Raw genomic sequence first — 21,630 nt, forward strand, 5'->3', positions numbered from 1 at the left:
TTAACTGGCTGTGGTCCACACAGTAAAAAGAATGCATGTGGAAGACCAGGGAAGTCTCATGAATAACTGGCTCTCAGAGCTTCCTGCCATGAAGGAGGAGGAAAGCAGTGATGAACAGACCATGGCAACCACCACTTCTAAGGAGCAGGAAGTTGGATAGAGTGGGAACACTGGAGCTCTTGGAGGACTTCCCCAAGAAGTCTTCCTCCTGAAGACTAGGAGGGCTCTTCGATCGAACCAGCCTGCCTTACAGGTATGTGGCGGAATCTGTAAAACCTCCTCATCCCTGCCATGAGGTCCAGCCTCTTGGAAGCCTTGGACTTGATGGAGTTGGACACTCCTGCCCGTGGAGCCATGTGCAGAGGACACCATCAACAAGAGCCCAGTGTAGCCACAGCCAATGGAGCAGTAGCAAGCACTGCCACCCCACGAGTCTGCTGCCCCAGTGCCCAGTTTGAATGAGTATCACCTGGACGTCCACATGATCTCAGTTCTGAGCCAGAGCAGCCGAGAAGAGCTGATCATTACTTTCCCCAGCACTGAAGTGGGGGACTTGGGCATCAGCATGCCACGTTCTGTACTCATGCAACAGAAAAAAAGGCATGTCACTCTATCCCCTGTCACAGAGAATAGTGTCATTCTGTCTTTCCTGGACTCCTGTAACAGCATCACCCCAAGAGCATACCCATCAAGACTATGCCCTTCTCACACTCCCAGTTTCTGGACTTCTGAAACAAGGAAGACACACTGGAGCTGGAGAGCCCCTTGCTGATGTCGCCCTGGTGTGCAACCAGAAAGTGGTGGTCACCACACCCCACACGGGGATAAGATACTCCTGCACCAGAAACGTGTTGCATTTGTAACCCCAGATAAGAAGTACTCAATGGAAAACATACCTTACATGCCCACCCCATTCAAGAATGCCCTGGAGGGGTGCCTGGGTGGCTCAGTTGGTTAGTTGTCTGACTTCAGCTCAGGTCATGATCTCATGGTTCGTGGGTTCAAGCCCTGCGTCGGGCTCTATGCTGACAGCTAGCTCAGAGCCTGGAGACTCTTTTGGATTCTGTGTCTCCCTCTCTCTCTGACCCTCCCCTGCTCACACTGTCTCTCTCTCTCCTAGAAATGAATAAAAATATATAAAAAAAGAAAAGAAATATCTTTGTGTAAAAGAATGATACTGGACCACTTCCTTACAGCATACACAAAAATAAATTCAAAATGGATGAAATATCTAAATTTGGGACAGGAAACTCTTTTAATGCTAGGAAACACAGGCATTAATCTCTTTGACATCAGCCTTAGTCACTTTTTACCAGGTATGCCTCCTGGGGCAAGGGAAACAAAAGCAAAAATGAACTATTGGGACTTCATCAGGATAAAAATTATTTCTGTACAGCAATGGAAACAATCAACAAACTAAAAGGCAACTGATGGAATGGGAGAAGATATTTGCAAATGACATATCAAATAAAGGAATAGTACCCAAAATATATAAAGAATTTATAAAACTCTACACCTCCAAAACAAATAATTCAGTTAAGAAATGAGCAGAAGATGGGGTGCCTGGGTGGCTTAGTCGGTTAAGCGTCCGACTTTCGCTTAGGTCATGATCTCGCGGTTCGTAGGTTCGAGCCCCGCGTCGGGCTCTGTGCTGACTGCCAGCTCGGAGCCTGGGGCCTATTTCAGAGTCTGTGTCTCCCTCTCTCTCTGACCCTCCCCTGCTCATGCTGTCTCTCTCCCTCTCCTAGAAATAAATAAAAAAAAAAAAACATTAAAAAAATTAAAAAAAAAAAGAAATGAGCAGAAGACATGAATAGACATTTTCCCAAATAAGACATACAGATGGCTAACAGATACATGAAAACATCATCCTCAGAGAAATACAAATCAAAACTCAATAAGCTATCACCTCACACTTGTCAGAATGGCTAAAATTAACAACACTGGAAACAACAGATGTTGAGGAGGATTCAGAGAAAGGGGATCCCAGTGTAAGAGGGAATGCGAACTGATGCAGCCACTCTGGAGAACAGTATGGAGGTTCCTCCAAAAATAGAACTACCCTCGGATTCCATAATTCCACTACTAGGTATTAACCCAAAGAATAAGAAAATGCTAAGTCAAATAGAGTCATACACCATGTTTCTAGCATGTATCTATGAGAACAGCCCAAGTGTCCATTGATGGATGAATGGATAAAAAAATATTTTATGTTTATAAAATATTATGCATATATATATATATATAACACAATATTTCTCAGCCATTAAAAAGAATGTAATCTTTCCTTTTGCAACAACATGGATGGAGCTAGTGAGTTATGCTAAATAAAATAAATCAGTAAGAGAAACACAAAATATCATATGCTTTCCCTCATATGTGGGATTTAAGAAAGAAAGCAAATGAACATAGGGAGAAAAAAAAGAGGCAAACCATATAACAGACTTTTAACTATAGAGGACAAACTGAGAGTTCCTGGAGAGGAGGTGGGTGGGAGGATGAGCTAAATAAATGGGTGATGTGCATTAAGGATTGCACTTGTAATGAATACTGGATGTTGTATATAACTAATGAATCAGTACATTCTACACCTAAAACTAATACTACATTGTATGTTAACTAACTGGAACATAAGTAAAACTTGAAATCACAAAAATAAAATAAAAATGGAAAAATTGTGGTCATGTTTAAAAAAAATTATTGTGTTAAAAGAAAAAAAAAAGGGTGGTTTTGACTTGAATAGACAAAGTCATTTCCAATGATCCTGAGAAGTAAAATAAATAAGCCTCTCTATTTCCTGCTTGCTATCCCTCTTCTACCTATTCACCAGAGGCTTTTAATTTTTTGAGTGCTATTGACACAGCTGCTGTGGTGTAGAAATAACATCATAACTGTTGCAGATTGTAACGCAAGTAGAAGCTTGAGTAGATCTGTCTGTAACTTAAATTAAAACTTAATTGTCTGGGTCGCCTGGGTGGTTCCATCAGTTAAGCATCTGATTTCAGCTCAGGTCCTGATCTCACAGTTCCTGGGTTCAAGCCCACATAGTGCTTTGTGCTTTAGTGAGAGGCTCCCTCTCTCTGTCCCCCCACCCAAAAAAAGTAAATAAACATTTAAAATAATCTTAATTAACCAATGGGATATAGCATTTGAAGTTAATATATCAAAAATTAAGTCAAGGTAAATCACCACTTTAATAAAGGACTTTATTTGTTAAATTCAAAGATACATTGATAACTGTAAAGAAAAACTTGTAGATTCTGTAAGAGAAGATGATAATATTTATTAATGTTTTTTTTAATGTTCATTAATCTATTTGGAGAGAGTGTGCATGTGTGTGTGTGTGCACATGCACTAGTGGGGGAGGGGCAGAGTGAGAGAATCCCAAGCAGGTTCCACGCTGTCAGCAAATAGCTCCACTCAGGGCTCAATCTCATGAACCATGAGATCATGACCTGAGTCAAAATCCAGAGTCAGATGCATAACCAAGTGAGTCAACCAGGCACTGGACAGAATGTGAGAATCTATCTCAATCAGAGCCATCCAGATTTTAAATCAGGAGGCTGTCCAGGAATTTGGTTTTGGAATAACTGAAAGAACATGAAAATAGGAAGAATAAAGACTGCTTTAAGAATGCATTATACCTATACATATACATATACACAAAGTATATAAGTAAAGTATGCACATAAAGTTTTATACATAGATGTATGTATGTAGAAATTTTATATGTGCTTTTGATTCTACTAATTATCCACAAAGATTTTGAGACTCTACCTGAACATCGGGCCTACTGATTCAGAATATATGTAGGATAGATATTTAGAAACATATGTTTACATATGTTTATGTAAGTTTACATATGTTTATGTAAATTTTAAATATTTACATAATTATATCAATAAGTGATTTTTGTGGACAAATATGTGAATCATTGAATTTTATAAAAATATCATTTTTGAGGTCTTAAATTTATTAGCATACTTATATATTTACTGGCGGCATCTCTCAGGGATTCTTTGACTTTCTTATTTCGAAGGGTGTAGATGAAAGGGTTCAACATTGGTGTTACAATGGTGTTCAGTACTGTGGCAAATTTGTTAATATTTATTGCCTCACCTTTCTTTGGACGAACATAAAGGAAAATGGAACTCCCATAATAAAGTGAAACCACTGTAATATGTGAAACACAAGTAGAGAAAGCCTTCTGACGTCCCTGAACAGAGGGAATTCTAAAGATAGTAATAACAATGTAGGTGTAAGACACTCCTGTAAGGAGCAAGGAGCCCAAAAGCAACACAGCAGAGGAGATAAAGTCAGCCAACTCGGCCAGAGAGATATCTGTACAGGCCAGCTTTAGCACTGGGCCTCTGTCACAGAAGAAATGATGGATTTTATTTGGCCCACAAAATACTATTGGCACAGTTAAGATGGATGGCACCAACATTGACAAAAACGCACCCAAATAGGATCCTAGAAGCAGCATTATGCATGTCTCTTTGTTCATGATGTTGGTATACATCAGTGGGTTGCAGATGGCAACATATCGATCAAATGACATGACAGCCAGGATGAAGAATTCCGTGGATCCCAGAAGGAAATAGAAGACAGATTGTATGAGACATCCCACGAAAGATATTGCCTTGGTGATGGAAAATATGTTCACTAGCATCTTGGGCACCACTGTGGAGGTGATGGCGACTTCAATGAAGGAAAGATTGGCTATAAAGAAATACATGGGTGAATGCAGACGGTAGTCACCACACACCAAAAGGATGATCATGGTGTTGCCGATGAGAGATGTCATGTACATGAGCAGGAATACAGAGAAAAGAAAAATTTCTATTTCATTATCATTCTGAAACCCCAGAAGTATAAACTCAGTGACTTTGGTCTTGTTTTTATAATCCATAATGTTCCCAGTGTAACCTGGAATAACAGAAAATTCTTTTATAATTAATCCTTGCATCTTAACCCTGAATGTGCCCTGTCAATAGTCATTAACTGTTTGTTGTTGTTGTTGTTGTTGTTGTTGCTGCTGCTGCTGCCAAGGAAGGATTAATGCAAACAGACCATTTTATTTTCAATGTATAAATGTCTACTGAGATACATTCTACAAGATTTAAGTGTTCAGTTTTGATTTGCACTTATTACAGCAGAATCAATTCCACCTTAAGATTGTAACAATTATGCTTTGGAGAAATGCTTGAGACTTCTTTAAGTGTAGGGGATCTAACAGTGGCTTCAAGTAATGTGAAATAGACTCTTAGTAATCTTTTGAGATAGATCTCTTATTGTGTCATTAATCCACTAACGATGGAATGGCATTTTTTTGAGGTGCTAAGAGAGCTGCAGTAAAATTTAATTCTATATAATTTTTCATATAAAAGAACGCAGTTTTGAGCTAAGTACAATATTGTATATGTTGATTGAAATTATAAAAATAGCTGAATATGGGGTGTCTGGGTGGCTCAGTCAGTTAAGCATCCAACTTCGGCTCAGATCATTATCTCCGAATCCTTGTGTTCAAGCCCCGCTTCTGGCTCTGTGTTGTCAGCTCAGAACCTGGAGCCTGTTCGGATTCTGTGTCTCCCTCTCTCTCGACCCCTCCCACACTCATGATCTGTCTCTCACTGTTTCAAAAATGAATAAACATTAAATTTTTTTTGAAAAATAGCTGAACACAATCACATAATAGAAATATTTTCCAAAATGTTCATGACTCCTGACTCACTGACTCCAACCTCTGAATGATCAAATCAGTTTCTAACAATATGAAATCAACCTTAAGTAATTTGTGTAAGATATCAGGCTCCAGAGTGATGGAGATTATCACAGGTATTACAAGGGTAAGGGAAAGGCTGAAATATGATGTAATTTATCACAATTTACTTTTTATCTTGGCATTTAGTCAAAGAGACCATGTGCCTAACAGCAGTGTGGAAATATTGAACATCTGAATTTTCACTGGCTGAGAGAAGAGGCTTCTACAAAAGATAACTTACTTCATACTAGAATTTGTGGATCAGAAATGTACGTATAAACAGGACACGGTGCAGAGAAGGGACTTTTTTACCTACTCACTAAGCTGATTATTTGGAAGTATGTATATTGCACCCTATATCTAGGTGATTGATGACAAAGAGCACAGGATAAGTGCCCAGAGATATACCATATTCTATATTATAAGACACATGAAAGTTTATATTTAGTGATGTTTGAAAGCTAATTTTAAAATGACTGGTGTTTTATTATTAACTTTTTTATAATGATTGGTGGGCGAGGCTTGGAAAATTGAGTTAAAATTTCAGTTACATAGAGGTTCAGTGGTAGAAGTGAGACAATATTCTTGCACTTCGGACTTAAGTTTGTTGTTCTTTCTGGATCAAAATATTTATTCTTTCTTTCTTTCATTTCATTATCATACATTTAATGGATGAGGGACACCGATGAATTTCTGACATGAAATTAAAACTACAAAGGTTGAATGCAATTTTTTGGAATCAAATTGGTGTTTTCTAGGTAATTCCTTAAAATAATCTTTCAGAATTTTATCACATGAATTAAATAATTATCAAGACATAAAATGTTTAATATGGTGACATTGTGTGAAGCGTTTTTATCATGCCAGAGGGAAGATATGTTATGCATTTGGGGAAGGGAAAGATGACTTTTGCATTAAGGATTATTACTATGACATGCTCTTTCTGTAGTTAAATAAAAGAGTCGTTTGAGTTTCTCAAGCTCCACATATGAGTGAAAACATATGATATCTGTCTTTCTCTGACTGAATTATTTGACTTAGCATAATACCCTCCAGTTCCATCCACGTTGCTGCGAATGGCAGGATTTGGAAGGGAAGGGGGAAAAATAGTTACAAACAGACAGGGAGGGTGGCAAACCACAAGAGACGCTTACGGAGGGTTGAGGGGGTGGGGGAGAGGGGAGAATGGTTGATGGACATTGAGGAGGGCACTTGATGGGAAGAGCCCTGGGTGTTATATGTATAATTTTTGACTACTCCAAAATTTAATTGCTAATAGCCTACTCTTGACAGGAAACCTTGCTGATAACATAAACAATTAACATGTTCTGTATGTTGTATTTATTATACACTGTATTCTTACAATAAAGCTATCTAGAGAAGAGAAAATGTTGTTAAAACAGCATAAGACAAAATATGTTTACTGTAGGTCAAGAGTCAACTGTGTTGTAAGATCTCTACTTACCTGCTGAAGTATGCTTCAGAGTTCGCATTAATATTTATGCTCATCTTTTCAAAATTGAACAAAGTGTATCCCTTCAAACAGCTGCATGGTTTGGATAAGAGCCTTAGCTGGAATCACTTCTATGGATAAGAAGTTGTTTTTGTTGCTTTTTTTCTGACAATTTCAGAATTTTGGGAAACAAAAGGGGGAAAAATACATTCATGACCACAGAATAGTTTATAATAGCTTTGTCTGGGAATGATGGGTCTTCTCCCTTTGCCTTGTAGGAAAGACAAGACTATGAAATTTCTAGGATCATATCCCTAAGTCATCACAATTTGGAAAGAGGATTAGAGCCTGAATTCATCATTGCTTCTCCCCTTGAGACAGGGCTTCTAAGATAAGTGGTCTGCAGGGAAAAATTATAAGAACAAATATAATTAAACAAGAAATAAAAGTTTCCCAAGTTTAACAAAGTGAAAAAAACACCTTCCATAAATTATGTACCCTACACCAAAAAAGGAAGTAACAACTTTTATCGATATGTTTCATACCACAATCAATTATTAAAAGTGTCGTTGAGGAGCCTGGGTGGCTCAGGTAGTTAAGAATCTGACTCTTGATTTTCGCTTAGGTTATGATCTCATGGTTTGTGAGACTGTCATATCAGATTCCTCGCTGACAGCACAGATCCTGCTTGAGATTCTCTCTCCCTCTTTCTGGTCTGCCTCTCCCCCCTTGCACCTCTCCCACTTGCTCTCTCTCTCTCAAAATAAATAAATAAACATTAAAAAATAATAAAGATGTACAGAGCAATTTATAATTTATTGTTATTGAGTAAGGAACCAAGTTGTCTTTTTTTATGTTTATTTATTTTTGAAAGAGACAGACAGAGTGTGAGTGGGGGAGGGGCAGAGAGAGAGGGAGACACAGAATCCAAAGCAGGCTCCAGCCTCTGAGCTGTCAGCACAAAGCTTGACATAGGGGTTTAACTCAGGAACAGTGAGATCATGACCTGAGCTAAAGTCAGATGCTTAACCAACTGAGCCAAACAGGCACCCCCAAGTTGTCATTTTTAACATCAGCATCATAATTAGCAGGAAGTTTTATATTTTTTGAATGTTTATGTGCTAGGGACTCTTAACATTTTTCCATGGATTTTCTCTCTTACTTTTATAAAAATAATGTGAGAAAGGTGATACTATTACTCTCATTTGTATTTCATATGATTAATATAAGACAAACAATATAAAGTGTTAAAATGCTTTAAATCTTGAATTTATTAAATTATTATTTTAAGGTAAGTTACTTAAACTTTAGATTACTTGTGCATATTCTGAGTTACTGAGATATAACATAGGATGTCTACAATCCGAGGTTTATAATTTAGAGTAAAAAGACATAAAAAAATAGAAAACCATTTTTACAAATATGTTTCTTTGCTTTTTTGAATATACGTAAATAAAATATACTTCTACATTTAAGGAATTTTTGAATAATTTTCCTCTAAAATATTCCATTACAACAAATAATCTTTCTTACAAATAAGAGAAATATCTGGTTATATATAAAAACAGAAGCTATGCCCATAAATTACCTAATCAATAGATTGATGGTTTCCATTCATGGAGATATATGGTAATTCAAGTTAAAACCCAGGATAAACTGTTCCTGCTTTGGGTGTTTAATAAACTATCCTTCTCAAATAATTCACTTTATTTTAGTCTCTACGATGAATTATACACTTTTGGTAGGCTTTAATAATATTTTTCTCTCTCTTCTAGGTCTTTGTTTTCTATTTAATTTCCTCACAACCTCTATTGGACTTTGTTTAGTTCTTTATATATCTTTATGCATTTACGTTATAGTTAATGCATCTATTTTCTCTTTTCTTGGAATATTCTCAGTACATTCTATTACATGTACCAGTTTAAAGACTTACATGATCTGCATAAATCATTTCTTCTATAAATATAACCATATTCTTAGTTACAGTAGTCTCTTTGTGAATCTATTATTTTTATTGTATCTGTGAAGCCATAATACTTGCACTAATTTGTAATATCAATTTTCCCAAATAATCTAAACAGCAATGACACTTGGAACTATGTTAGTGATACTAACGTTGTGTCTAAAATGTTAATTCCATTTTCTGTAAATCCACATCAGTAAAGATAGTATGAATACATTAATGCATACTTGGGTGAACGATGTGAGAAAAATAGTATATTGGGAAAAGAAACCTAGCGCTATTGTGTAAATGTGTAGTTTTAGGTGTTTAAGGAAAAGCCAAGTGTGTACCTAATATATTTAGGACGATAAATACATTTGGAATTTGTGTCAACTAGAAGAGTCAGAGTTCAAGGTCTTTAATTTTATGGACATAAACTAGATTACTAAGTGGAGAAGGTGTCAGAGGAGAAGAAAGTCTTCAGAGGAAAAAAATGTTTAATGGTGTTTCCTATAAAAATTTTAAAGAGAATTTTTTTCAAAGTATCAATGTCAGAAATTTAAAATATTGGGAACTTTGAGAAATATGCAACTAAGATGTCATCACTTACCATTTCTACAGTAGACCTAATGAAGTAATTGATTCAAAATGTCCCTTTTCATAAGATAATGAAAAATGTTTAATTGCATAAAATCTTTAAGATTACACTTTAGTAATTAGGATGTGAATAAAAATTATAAATTAACAGAATCCAGTCATAGAAAAAAGAGAAAAAATTGGAGAAAGGATTTTTTTCTGTTTCATTTTCATTATGTTGAAGATACCTAGTTATGCATTCGTATTGAGTGTCATTATGAGTAGGAGGAGGCAGTTTGAAATTGTAACAACAATTTTTCATACCCCCACAAAAAACAAATAATAAAACAAATAAAACAATAAAACAAATAACAAATAGTTAAAATAGGCAGAAGACATGGATAGACATTTTTTCACAGAAGATACACAATTGGGTAACAGATGTATGAAAAGATGCTCAACATCACTCACCATCAGGGAAATGCAACTCAAAACTATGATAAAATACCACCTCACACCTGACAGAGTGGCTAAAATTAACAACTGAAGAAACAACAAATGTTGACAAGGATGGCAGAGAAAGGGGAATGCTCTTACATTGTTGGTAGGAATACGAACTGGTGCAGCCGCTCTGGAAAACAGTATGAAGGTTTCTCAAAAAACTAAAAAAGAACTATCCTATGACCCAGCAATTGCAGTACTAGGTATTTACCCAAAAGATACAAATATACAAATTTAAAGGATACACACCCTTCAAGTTTTATAGCATCACTATTGACTATAGGCAAATTATGGAAAGAGCTAAAATGTCCACACTAATGAATGGATGAAGAAGATGCAGTATATACATAACTTAGTCATAAAAATGTAGTCTTTCCATTTGCAATGCCTTTGGCAAAGCTAAACCATATTATGCTAAGTGAAATGTCAGAGAAAGATAAATATCATATGATTTCACTCTCATATGTGGACTTTAAGAAAGAAAACAGATGAACACAGGAGGGGAAAGGGGGAGGGAAACCATAAAAGAGATTCTTAACTATAGAGAACAAACTGAGGGTTCCTGGAGGGAAGACTGTGGGGGATGGGCTAAATGGTGATGGGTATTAAGGAAGGCACTTGGATGAGCACTGGATGTTGTATGCAAGTAATGAATCACTAAATTCTACTCCCAACTCCCATATTGCACTATACATTAACCAAGTATAGTTAAAAGAAAAACATTTTCACTAATTAAATCATTCATTCTGGCAATTATATCAGAAATATGGCAGAATAAGAGATCTTGGCCTCCCTTCCCTCATAAAAATCAACACTTAGATGACTATCCACAAATAAAAGTAGGTCTGAGAAAGTTCAGAAGTCCACTCAAAAAGCTTCAGCAATTCAGTAAAATGAACAACAAAACAGAAACAAAAAACAAACAAACAAAAAACAAAAAACCAAACCAAACCAAACCAAACCAAACCAAACAAGAAAACTGCAGAGAAAATGTAGGAGGAAGTTTTATTTTGCCAGTATCTTTCCATACCCCAAGGCAGTACTGCTCAGTGCCGAGAGGAAACTTCTTGAAAGGAGAAAGGAAGAAATGACCATATTCTCCAGCCTTTCAGTGTACTGAGGGAATGACTCATGTCAATTTCAATTATGGAAAGACTGAAAAGCTAAGACATCTATAAATGAGTAGGAACAAGGGAAATAGCAGGTGTTACCAGTATCGGCCACGCAGTGGAATGACTGTGATGGCCAGTGGTCTGCTCTGTACATGACCCTATCAGCCTTCCCCACTACGGACCTCAGTACCCCGTGTAGATATTGCAAACCCGCATCCCAAGCTTGTATTACTGATGCACTTGTCATTGATCCCAGGCAGTATACCCCAGCATCTTCTGCTGATGAGGAAACCAATGACCAACACAACCACCATAGACAGTCTAACAGATTTTGAGGTTGTGATGTTTCCCTATGGATTTTTGTGTTTGCAGACATCAGTTGCTTAAGTTTCTCTCATGCCCTCCTCTTCCCCTCCTGCATTTGCAGCCACAATTACAATAAGAAGGATCATAAGAGATTAGTATGAACAATTATGCACAAATTAGCATGCAAAAATTTATAAAATCCTAGAAACATGCAACCATCAATGCTTAATATTGAAGAAATAAGTGGGTAACGAGTGGGTAATAAGTGGTAATGAGTAAGGATGTAAAAGCAGTAGGCAAGCATTTTCCAAAAAAGGAAAGCTTTCACTGACAGAGAGAGAGAGAGAGAGAAAGAGAGAGCATGATCAGGGGAGGGGAAGAGAGAGGGGAAGAGAACCCCAAGCAAGCTCCACACTGTCAGCACAGATTGCACAGAGATGCTCAAACTCACGAACCCGTGAGATCATGACCTGAGCCAAAACCACAAGTCGGAAGCTGAACAGAGTGAGCCATACAAGCACCCCCAAATGGGTTTCTAACTAACCACTAGCTTGCTTTCTTTTAGAGACATATACTCTTCTGTCCAGCGTTTGCTTGCAGCGAGTGTATTTCCTCTTCATCTATGATGGATACATGCGCTAGGCTCTAGGATTTGTTGCTAGAAAAGAAAAAAAAAAGACACTTTGCTTGTGTGAGAATTTTACTACTCACTTGACTGTTTCTTTTGTGTACTTTATCTTTGACATGGAGCAAGACAGGATGTCAGAATCCACCAACACTCTTACCCTCATACTTTTCTCAGAGGCGCTTCTGAGAAGTCTGAGCACCCATCATATCCCTCTCGCTGTATGGCCCCTTGGGGAGGGGCTGTCAGAGACAAGGCTCTGATGAGGCATACAAGAGGCATTTGCTACCCCTTGTCATGCCCATCCTTGCCTCAGTTTCCCCACTGTTAATGAAGAGGCCCAGATGATTTCCACTTTCCTCCTCTCTCAGATGTGCTATGATTCCACACTGATGGTGGCAGGAGGAACAAAGGGCCACTTCTCACTCTTTGAGAGAATTCCTTCCTTCCTTTACTAAGTCCACGACACTCATTAAGTTCCTAAGGCTGCCCAAAGGAGAAGTAGGTTAAACTGCCTCTCAAGACAAGCTAGGGCTTTCCAGGCTCGGGAGGAGAAAAGGGGTCTTCAGGTCAGGCATAGAGCCTGAGATGGGCTGAGTCAGGGAGACACAGGATGTTGTTCACTCACGACCCAGAGAAGCAGCTGGGTGCTAGCTATGGTGGGGAGTTCAGAAGCAAGTCTGAGTTCTATCTGTGGTCGCCCAAGGAGGGGTAACTAATGGTATGCTCTCAGGCCCCCTTCAGGAAGGGAAGCCCAGGCCAAGTGTGGACCAAGGCAGCCATAGGCACAGTGGGCAGCTGCTGTTACCAACCAGGTTCAAGGAATAGAGAATACTTCCAAAAGCATTGCAAAATGTCAGAATCATGTATTCTTTATCCATTCATCTGTTGATGGAAACGGGATCATTTCCATATTTTGGCTATTATAGATAATGTTGCTATAAACATTGGGGTGCATTACCCCTTTGAATTAGTACTTTTGTATTCTTTGGGTAAATACCCAGTACTGCAATTGCTGGGTCGTAGGGTAGTTCTAGTTTTAGCCTTTTGAGGAACTGCCTTACTTTTTCCCAGAGTGGCTTCACCAGTTTGCATCCCCATCAGCAGTTTAGGAGAGTTCCTTTTTATCCACATCCTTGCCAACATTTGTTTCTTGTTTTGTTGATTTTAGTCATTCTGATATTCTGAGGTGATATCTCATTGTAGCTTTATTTTGTGTTTCCCTGATGATGACTGATGTTGAGAATCTTTCATGTATCTGCTGTCCGTCTGGATATCTTCCCACCTCATCCTATGGATACCAAGAAAACAGATACTTCTAGGCAGCTAGCCCTGAAAATGAACTAAAGACCAGGAGAATAGACCTTCCACAGTTACTCTTAAAAAGAAGCCACATCAGAAAGGGTTGGAGGGTTGGGAACAAAACCCCAGATGAGAATAACCACATACATGAGGGAAATCACAAGCACAGAAAAAGAAGAGGATCAGATCCCACAACAGGCATCACAAATGGGGGATCTAAACTGAGATAGACATGTTAACATCTGGCTATGAAATACAGTGAAACTTAACTTCAGAAGCTTTTAGAATCAGTGGGGCTTACCTCTGGGTACTTAAAAAATTAGTGGGCCTAACTTTAGGAAAGCAAGAAATAGGAAACTGCAATAGAAAACTGAGTCACCTCTATTAATGAATTGGCAAAATAAGTAATTTAAGTTGAAACACAGTAGAGAGCAGCAGTTTGAAAAGTATTTGGAAAATGGACATGGGCTGTGTCAGTATCTTGGTTATTATAAATAATGTTGCTATTAACATAGGGGTGCATGTACCGCATTGCATTAGTGTTTTTGTATTTTTTGGGTAATGATCCAGTATTACCATTGCTGGATCATACGGTAGTTCTTTTTTATTCATAATTTTATTGTCAAGTTGGTATCCATATAACACCCAGCTTTCATAACAAGTGCCCTCCTCCATACCCATCATGCCCCTTCCCCTCTCCTTCACCCCCATCAGCCTTCAGTTTATTCTCAGTATTCAAGAGTCTCTCATGGTTTGCCTCCCTCCCTCTCCCCAACTATTTTTCCCCTTCTTCTCCCCCAAGCTCCTCTGCTAAGTTTCTCCTGATCCACTCATAAGTGAAAACATATGGTTTCTGTCTTTCTCTGCCTGACTTATTTAGCACAGCATAACACCCTCAAGTTCCATCCACGTTGCTGCAAATGGCCAGACTTCATTTTTTCTCATTGTCATGTGGTATTCCATTGTACAGATAAACCACATCTTCTTGATCCATTTGTCAGTTGATGGACATTTAGGCTCTTTCCATGATTTGGCTGTTGCTGACAGGGCACATGGGTGGCTCAGGCGGGTAAGTGTCCTACTTCGGCTCAGGTCATGATCTCACAGTTTGTGAGTTCAAGCCTCGTGTCAGTCTCTGTGCTTACAGCTAGCTCAGAGCCTGGATACTGTTTTGGATTCTGTGTCTCCCTCTCTCTCTGACCCTACCCTGCTGGCACACTCTGTCTCTCAGAAATAAATAAAACATTTAAAAAAAAGAAAGTGCTGCTATGAAAATTGGGGTACATGTGCTCCTATGCATTCCTTGGGTAAATTCCTAGCAGTGCTATTGCTGGATCAGAGGGGAGTTCAATTGTTAATTTTTTGAGGAACCTCCACACTGTTTTCCAGAGGGACTGTACGAGTTTACATCCCCACCAACAGTGTAGGAGAGTGCCCGTTTCTCCACATCCTCGCCAGCATCAGGAGTCTCCTGATTTGTTCATTTTAGCTACTCTGACTGATGTGAGGTGGTATCTCAGTGCGGCTTTGATTTGTATTTCCCTGATGATGAGGGACGCTGAACATCGTTTCATGTGTCTGTTGGCCATCTGGATGTCCTCTTTGGAGAAGTATCTGTTCATGTCTTCTGCCCATTTCTTCACTGGAAAGTCATTACTACCCAAAGCAATGTACACATTCCATGCAATCCCAATCAAAATTGTACCAGCATTCATCTCAAAGCTAGAACAAAGTATCGTAAAATTTGTATGGAACCACAAAAGACCTCGAATGGCCAAAGTAATATTGAAGAAGAAAACCAAAATGGGAGGCATCACAATCCCAGACTTTAGCCTCTACTACAAAGCTGTCATCATCAAGACAGTATGGTATTGGCACAAAATCAGACATATAGACCAGTAGAATAGAGTAGAGAACTCAGAATTGGACCCACAAATGTATGGCCAATTAATCTTTGACAAAGCAGGAAAGAATACCCAGCGGAAAAAAGACAGCCTCTTTAACAGATGGTGCTGGAAGAACTGGACAGCAACGTGCAAAAGAATGAAACTAGATCACTTTCTTACACCATACACAAAAAATGAACTCGAAATGGATAAAGGATCCGAATGTGATACAGGAAACCATTAAAACCTTAGAGGAGAAAGCAGGAAACAATCTCCTTGACCTCACCCGCAGCAATTTCTTACTTGACACATCCCCAAAAGCAATGGGATCAAGAGCAAGAACTATTGGGACCTCATCAAGATAAAACGATTCTGCAAGGCAAAGGAGACAATCCATAAAACTAATAGGCAAGCGACGGAATGGGAAAAGATAGTTGCAAATGACACATCGGATAAAGGGCTAATATCAAAAATCTATAAGGAACTCACCAAAGTCCACACCCGATCATATAGCAGTTCTATTTTTAACTTTTCAAGGAAACTATATACTAACAATCAGACTCTGTTTTTAAAAGTTTTTAATGTAAATTCCAGTTAGTTAATGTATAGTGTGATATTAGTTTCATGTATAAAACATAGTGATTCAAAACTTCCATACCGGAACCAGTGTCCATCATAAGTGTACCATCTTATCCCTATCACTTTTGCTTGTTCAATTCCACATCTGAGTGAAATTAATCATAAGTTCTTTATCTTGGGTGCTAATACTTTATCATATATGTTATTTGCAAATATCTTCTTCCATTCTGTATTTTACTTTTGAGTTTTGTTGATAGTTTCCTTCTTTGTGCAGAAAATTTTGATTTACTAAAGCCTCAATATTTTACTTCTTCTTTTGTTTCCCTTGACTCAGGAGATATATCTTGCAAGAAGTTTCATTGATTATTGTCTGTGTTCTCCTCTAAAACTGTTATGGTTTCCTGTGTCACATTAAGGTTGTTAATACACATTTAATTTATTTTTCTGTATGTTGTAAGAAGTTGTCCAGTTTCATAATTTTGTAGGCTGTTTTCTAGTTTTCCCAACATCATTTTTTGAAGAAACTTTCTTGCTTTGTAGAAAATTAATTGACCATGGGGCGCCTGGGTGGCTTAGTTGGTTAAGCGTCCGACTTTCGCTTATGTCATGATCTCGTGGTTTGTGGGTTTGAGCCCCGCGTCGAGCTCTGTGCTGACTGCCAGCTCAGAGTCTGGAGCCTGTTTCAGTCTGTGACTCCCTCTCTCTCTGACCCTCCCCTGCTCACACTGTCTCTCTCTCTCTCTCCTAGAAATAAATAAAAAAAAAAAACATAAAAAAAGAAAGTTAATTGACCATATAGTTGGATTTATTTGTCATTTGTCTATTCTGTTCCATTGACCACTGTGTCTACTTTTGTGCCAGTACCATGCTCTCTTGATTAGTACAGCTTTGTAATATAACTTGAAGCCCAGAATTGTGACGCTTCCAGCTCTTCTTTTTCAAGATTGCTTTCGCTATTCAGAGTCTTTGTCGTTCCATACAAATTTTAGAATTGTTTGTTCTAGCTCTGTGAAAAATGCTATTAGTATTTTGATAAGGATTGGAGTAATGCATAGGTTGCTTTGGGTGGTGTAAACATTTTAACAATATTTGTTTTTCCAATCCTTGAGCATGGAATTTCTTTCCATTTCTTTGTGTAGTCTTCATTTTCTTTCATCAATATTTTATAGCTTTCAGAGTACAAAACTTTTACCTCTGTAGTTTGGTTTATCCCTACTATATTATTATTTTTGGCGCAATTTTAAATGGAATTTATTCCCTAATTTCTCTTTGTGCTGCCTCATTACTAGTGTATAGAAATGTAACAGATTTTTGTACATTGATTTTGTTATCCTGGGATTTTACTGAGTCCTTGTATAATTTCTAGCAATTTCTTGGTGGAGTCTTTGTGTTTTCTATATAGAATAACATGTCATTTGCAAAGCGTGAAAGTTTGACGCATTTCTTGCCAATTTGGATGCTTTTTATTTATTTTTGTTGTCTGATTGCTATGTCTAGGACTTCTAGTACTATGTTGAATAAGAGTGATGCAGTGGACATCACTTTCTTGTTTCTGACCATGGGAGAAAATCTCTCCGTTTATTCTCAGTGAGGATGATATTAGTTGTGGGTTTTTCATACACGGCCTTCATGATGTTGAAGTATTTCCTCTAATCTTACTTTGTTGATGATTTTTATCATGAATGGATGCCGTATTGTCAAGTGCTTTTTCTTCTGCATCAGTTGATAGGATCCTATGGTCCCTATCTTTTCTTTTATAATGTGGAACTCAACATTGATTGATTTGCAAACATTGAACCAATCTTGCAGCCCAGCAATAAATCACATTTCATCATGTTGGATGATTCTTTTAACTTACTGTTGGATTCAGATTGCTAGTATTTTATTGAGAGTTTTTGTATCCATATTCATCAGGAATATTGGCCTATAGTTTTTTTGTTTTTGTTTTTGTTTTTAGTGAAGTCTTTGTCTGGTTTTGTTATCAGGGTAATGTTGGCCTCATAGAATGACTTTGGAAGATGCCTTTCCTTTTATATTTTTTGGCATAGATTGAGAGGAATAAGTATGAACTCTTCTTTAAATGTTTGGAAGAATTCACCTGTGAAGCCATCTGGGTCTGTACTTTTTGTTTATTGAGCAATTTTTTTTATTACGATTAAAATCATTTCCGGTTTATCAGTGTCTTCAAGTTTTCTGTTTGTTCCTTTTTCACCTTGAAATAAGACAAATTTTCCATGGCCTCTCCCTTCCACTTCTGTGAAAGTTTTCTGGGATTAATGAGTATGATTCTAAGTATGTTCTACCTTTATAACAAATATTGAAAATGAAGAGAGGTTTAAGAGGATTGATATAAGTTATTTACTATGAGGCTCAATATATGTGCTCATTAAACACTAAGGTTTTAAAGGGATGGTAATTATGTGAGGTAAACTATGATGTTAACAACTGTACTTTGATAAATATTTTGCAATATCTGTCAAATAATCACTCTATACACATTAAACTTACACAAAGTTTAAGCCAGTTGGTACAAGGATAAAAATTATTAGCTGTTGTTAGATGAACAAACTATGAGAATGTAATGTACAATATGGTTAATGTTGTTAATAATACTATATTGAGTAATTGAGATTTCCTAAGAGAGTAAATAGTAACCATTCTCCATCAAAACCAAAAAAGTGTTTAATGAGCACATATATTGAGCCTCATAGTAAATAACTTATATCAGTCCTCTTAAACCTCACTTCATTTTCAATATTTGTTATGAAGGTAGAACATACTTAGAATCATACTCATTAATCCCGGGAAACTTTCACAGAAGTGGAAGGGAGAGGCCATGGAAAATTTGTCTTATTTCAAACAGAAAACTTGAAGACACTGATAAGCCGGAAATGATTTTAATCGTAATAAAAAAAATCACTCAATAAACAAAAATAAAGCTGCAAAAAGCAAAAAGAAGTGCCTAGAGTAGCTTTCTGTAAGAATAACCTTAAATAATTTGAATAGCCCCCGAATAACAAATGCACACATGTACACACACACACACACATATACACACAAATATATACACATGTCTCACATTTGAAGACTTCATTTCTAAGAAAATGATAATTTTTATTTTATGTTTATTGAGATATAATTGACCAATAAATTATATAGATGTAAAGATTGCAAGTGATGGAAGTATACATATGTATATATGTTGTGAAATAATTACCGCAATCAAAATAATTACCATCTTATTATCACATAATTAACATTTTTTTTTTGGTTTTGATGGAGAATGGTTACTATTTACTCTCTTAGGAAATCTCAATTACTCAATATAGTATTATTGACAAAATTAACCATATTGTACATTACATTCTCATAGTTTGTTCATCTAACAACAGCTAATAATTTTTATCCTTGTACCAACATCTCCCCATTTCTCCAACACCCAGCCCCTAACAACCACCATTCTATCCTAAGTTTCTGAGTTTTACTTTTTTATTTTTGTTTTTGTTTTTAGATTCTACATGTTAGTGATACAATACTGTTTTTGTCATTCATTCCCTGGCTTACATTGTTTAATGAAATGTCTTCCTGGTTCATCCACATTGTCCAAATCCAAAAATCACTTCCTTTTTCATGGCAGAATGATACTATTTGTTGATTTACATATTTTAAACCATTCTTGTTTTCCAGAGATAAATTTTAATTGAACATGGTGTTTGATTCTTTCAATATGCTATGAATTTTCATTTGCTTGGTATTTTGTTGAATATAGTGCATATATTTTCATCAAGGTTATTAACTTGTAAATTCCTTTCTAGAAGATTCCTTCCTGGCTTTGGTGTAAAGACAATGCTTCTTCAATAAAATGAGTTTTGAAGTATTACTTCCTTTTCAGTAGTAAGGAAGAGTTGGAAAAGTATTAATGTTAATTATTGTTTACTTGTTTGGTAGACATCACTAGTGAATCTATCTCTTCTTGGTCTTTCTTTGTTAGGAGATTTTTGATTACTGATTCAATCTCTTTTACTAGTCGTCTGTCTGCTCAACTTTCCAATTTCTCATGATTCAATCTTGTAAGATGATATATTTCTACGAATTTATCTTATTCTTTATGTTATCTAATTTGTTGGCATATAATTATCCATATTTCTGTTTATCTGCCGTATAAGTTTTAATGCCACCTCTTTCATTGCTGATTTTACTTATTTTCATATTCTCACTTTTTTTAGTGTAGTTAAAGTTTGTCAATTTTTTTCTAGTGCTTTTCTAGTCTCCACTTAATTTATTTCTTTACTGCTCTCAGCTATCTCTTTCTTTGTGATAACTTGGGTTTTATGTGCTCATTTTCTAGTTTCTTGAGTCATCATTCAGGTGGTTTATTCAAGATCCCTCTCAGTGGTGGTGACACTAGTGTCTGTTCGGTGGATGCCAGTGGAGTAGCCACAGAGCTGGCATTGGAGCATGGGTACTCACGCGTGACAACCGCTCTGGAGTCCGGGGCACTGGCTAGCTTGTCATGGCATTGGTCCTGTTGCCTGAAACATGGGCACATGAGGAACAGCTTGGAGCTGGCGTCTGGAGGACGGGTACATAGGGAAGTGTACAGAGCCAAAGCCAGAATTTGGCTCTCAAGCACACATGGATGAGCTATGACTCTGAGGTTCAGGGAATTCACAGGGCAGGTAGGGGCGTTCTCAGCCTTGGTCCCATGGCGACACAATAGTAGTTCCTTCTGGGATGATGGAGCAGAGCTGTGTCTCCCAGCAATGACTGCTGGTTACCTTAGTGGTAAGACTGTCTATGTCTTCTGCAAAGGCAGGCAACTGGGGTCTGTGATGACAGACACTGCAGGGTCCCAATGTTTTGAAAGTTGTGGAGAGTCTGTAGCTGTTGTGTGGCTGGTGGAGTCCACAACAGCCAAGGTTCTTAGGGTCTTCAGCAGAGAAAGTCACTGAAGATTGCAATGACACTGGCTGCATGAATGATACTATAGCTCCCCCTGTGTTTGTGTAGCCTCTCCACACATCTCCAGATGTCTTCACTCTGTCAGTCTCCTGAGTGGTCCACTCTCTGCATGGTGATTCTCCATATCGGGCTCCACTCTGTTGTTGTAGACTCTTAATTGGACTTTTCAACCTCACAAGGGATACTTTAATTTATTTCTTTTATTTTTCTTTATTATTATCATCAGCTAATTGTGTTTTGTGTGTGTGTGTGTGTGTGTGTGTGCGTGCGTGCGCATGGGGGGAATAAAGCTGATGTGTCCTATTTTGCTATTTTGCCTCGCATTCTTGATCCTTATGCTGAACATCAGCAAAAGAAGTGAAGGCAGAGGCAAATGAGCTTAAGAAATTAATTACCAAGTGTGTCATTGTCTTATTTGTGAGATGACATGTAACTCATTGTCCTAAGTGCAACACTGGTGATGATGAAAGCAAACAATATTAATAACTTGCTGGGATAATAGGGAGAACCCAATACTTTCTGTGTCAGAAATGAGGTTATGATATCCTACATAGAATTTTAATGTGTCTTATAACAAGAGAGTGGTGCACAAATGTATTTTGTGTCTATTTCTGATTTTGGT

At 37.4% G+C, this 21,630-nt stretch overlaps 1 protein-coding gene across 1 annotated transcript; it reads right to left on the reverse strand.

Moving 5' to 3' along the window:
• Window positions 1-3,952: 3,952 nt before the first annotated feature.
• Window positions 3,953-4,969, reverse strand: LOC120224293 (olfactory receptor 6M1-like). Its single transcript, XM_039222542.1, has one exon. The coding sequence runs from the start codon at window positions 4,967-4,969 to the stop codon at window positions 3,953-3,955; it is 1,017 nt and encodes a 338-aa protein (XP_039078473.1).
• Window positions 4,970-21,630: the final 16,661 nt, after the last annotated feature.

Source organism: Hyaena hyaena, unplaced genomic scaffold (genome assembly GCF_003009895.1).
Source record: "Hyaena hyaena isolate Hyena2069 unplaced genomic scaffold, ASM300989v1 scaffold_1155, whole genome shotgun sequence".
NCBI lineage: Eukaryota > Metazoa > Chordata > Mammalia > Carnivora > Hyaenidae > Hyaena > Hyaena hyaena.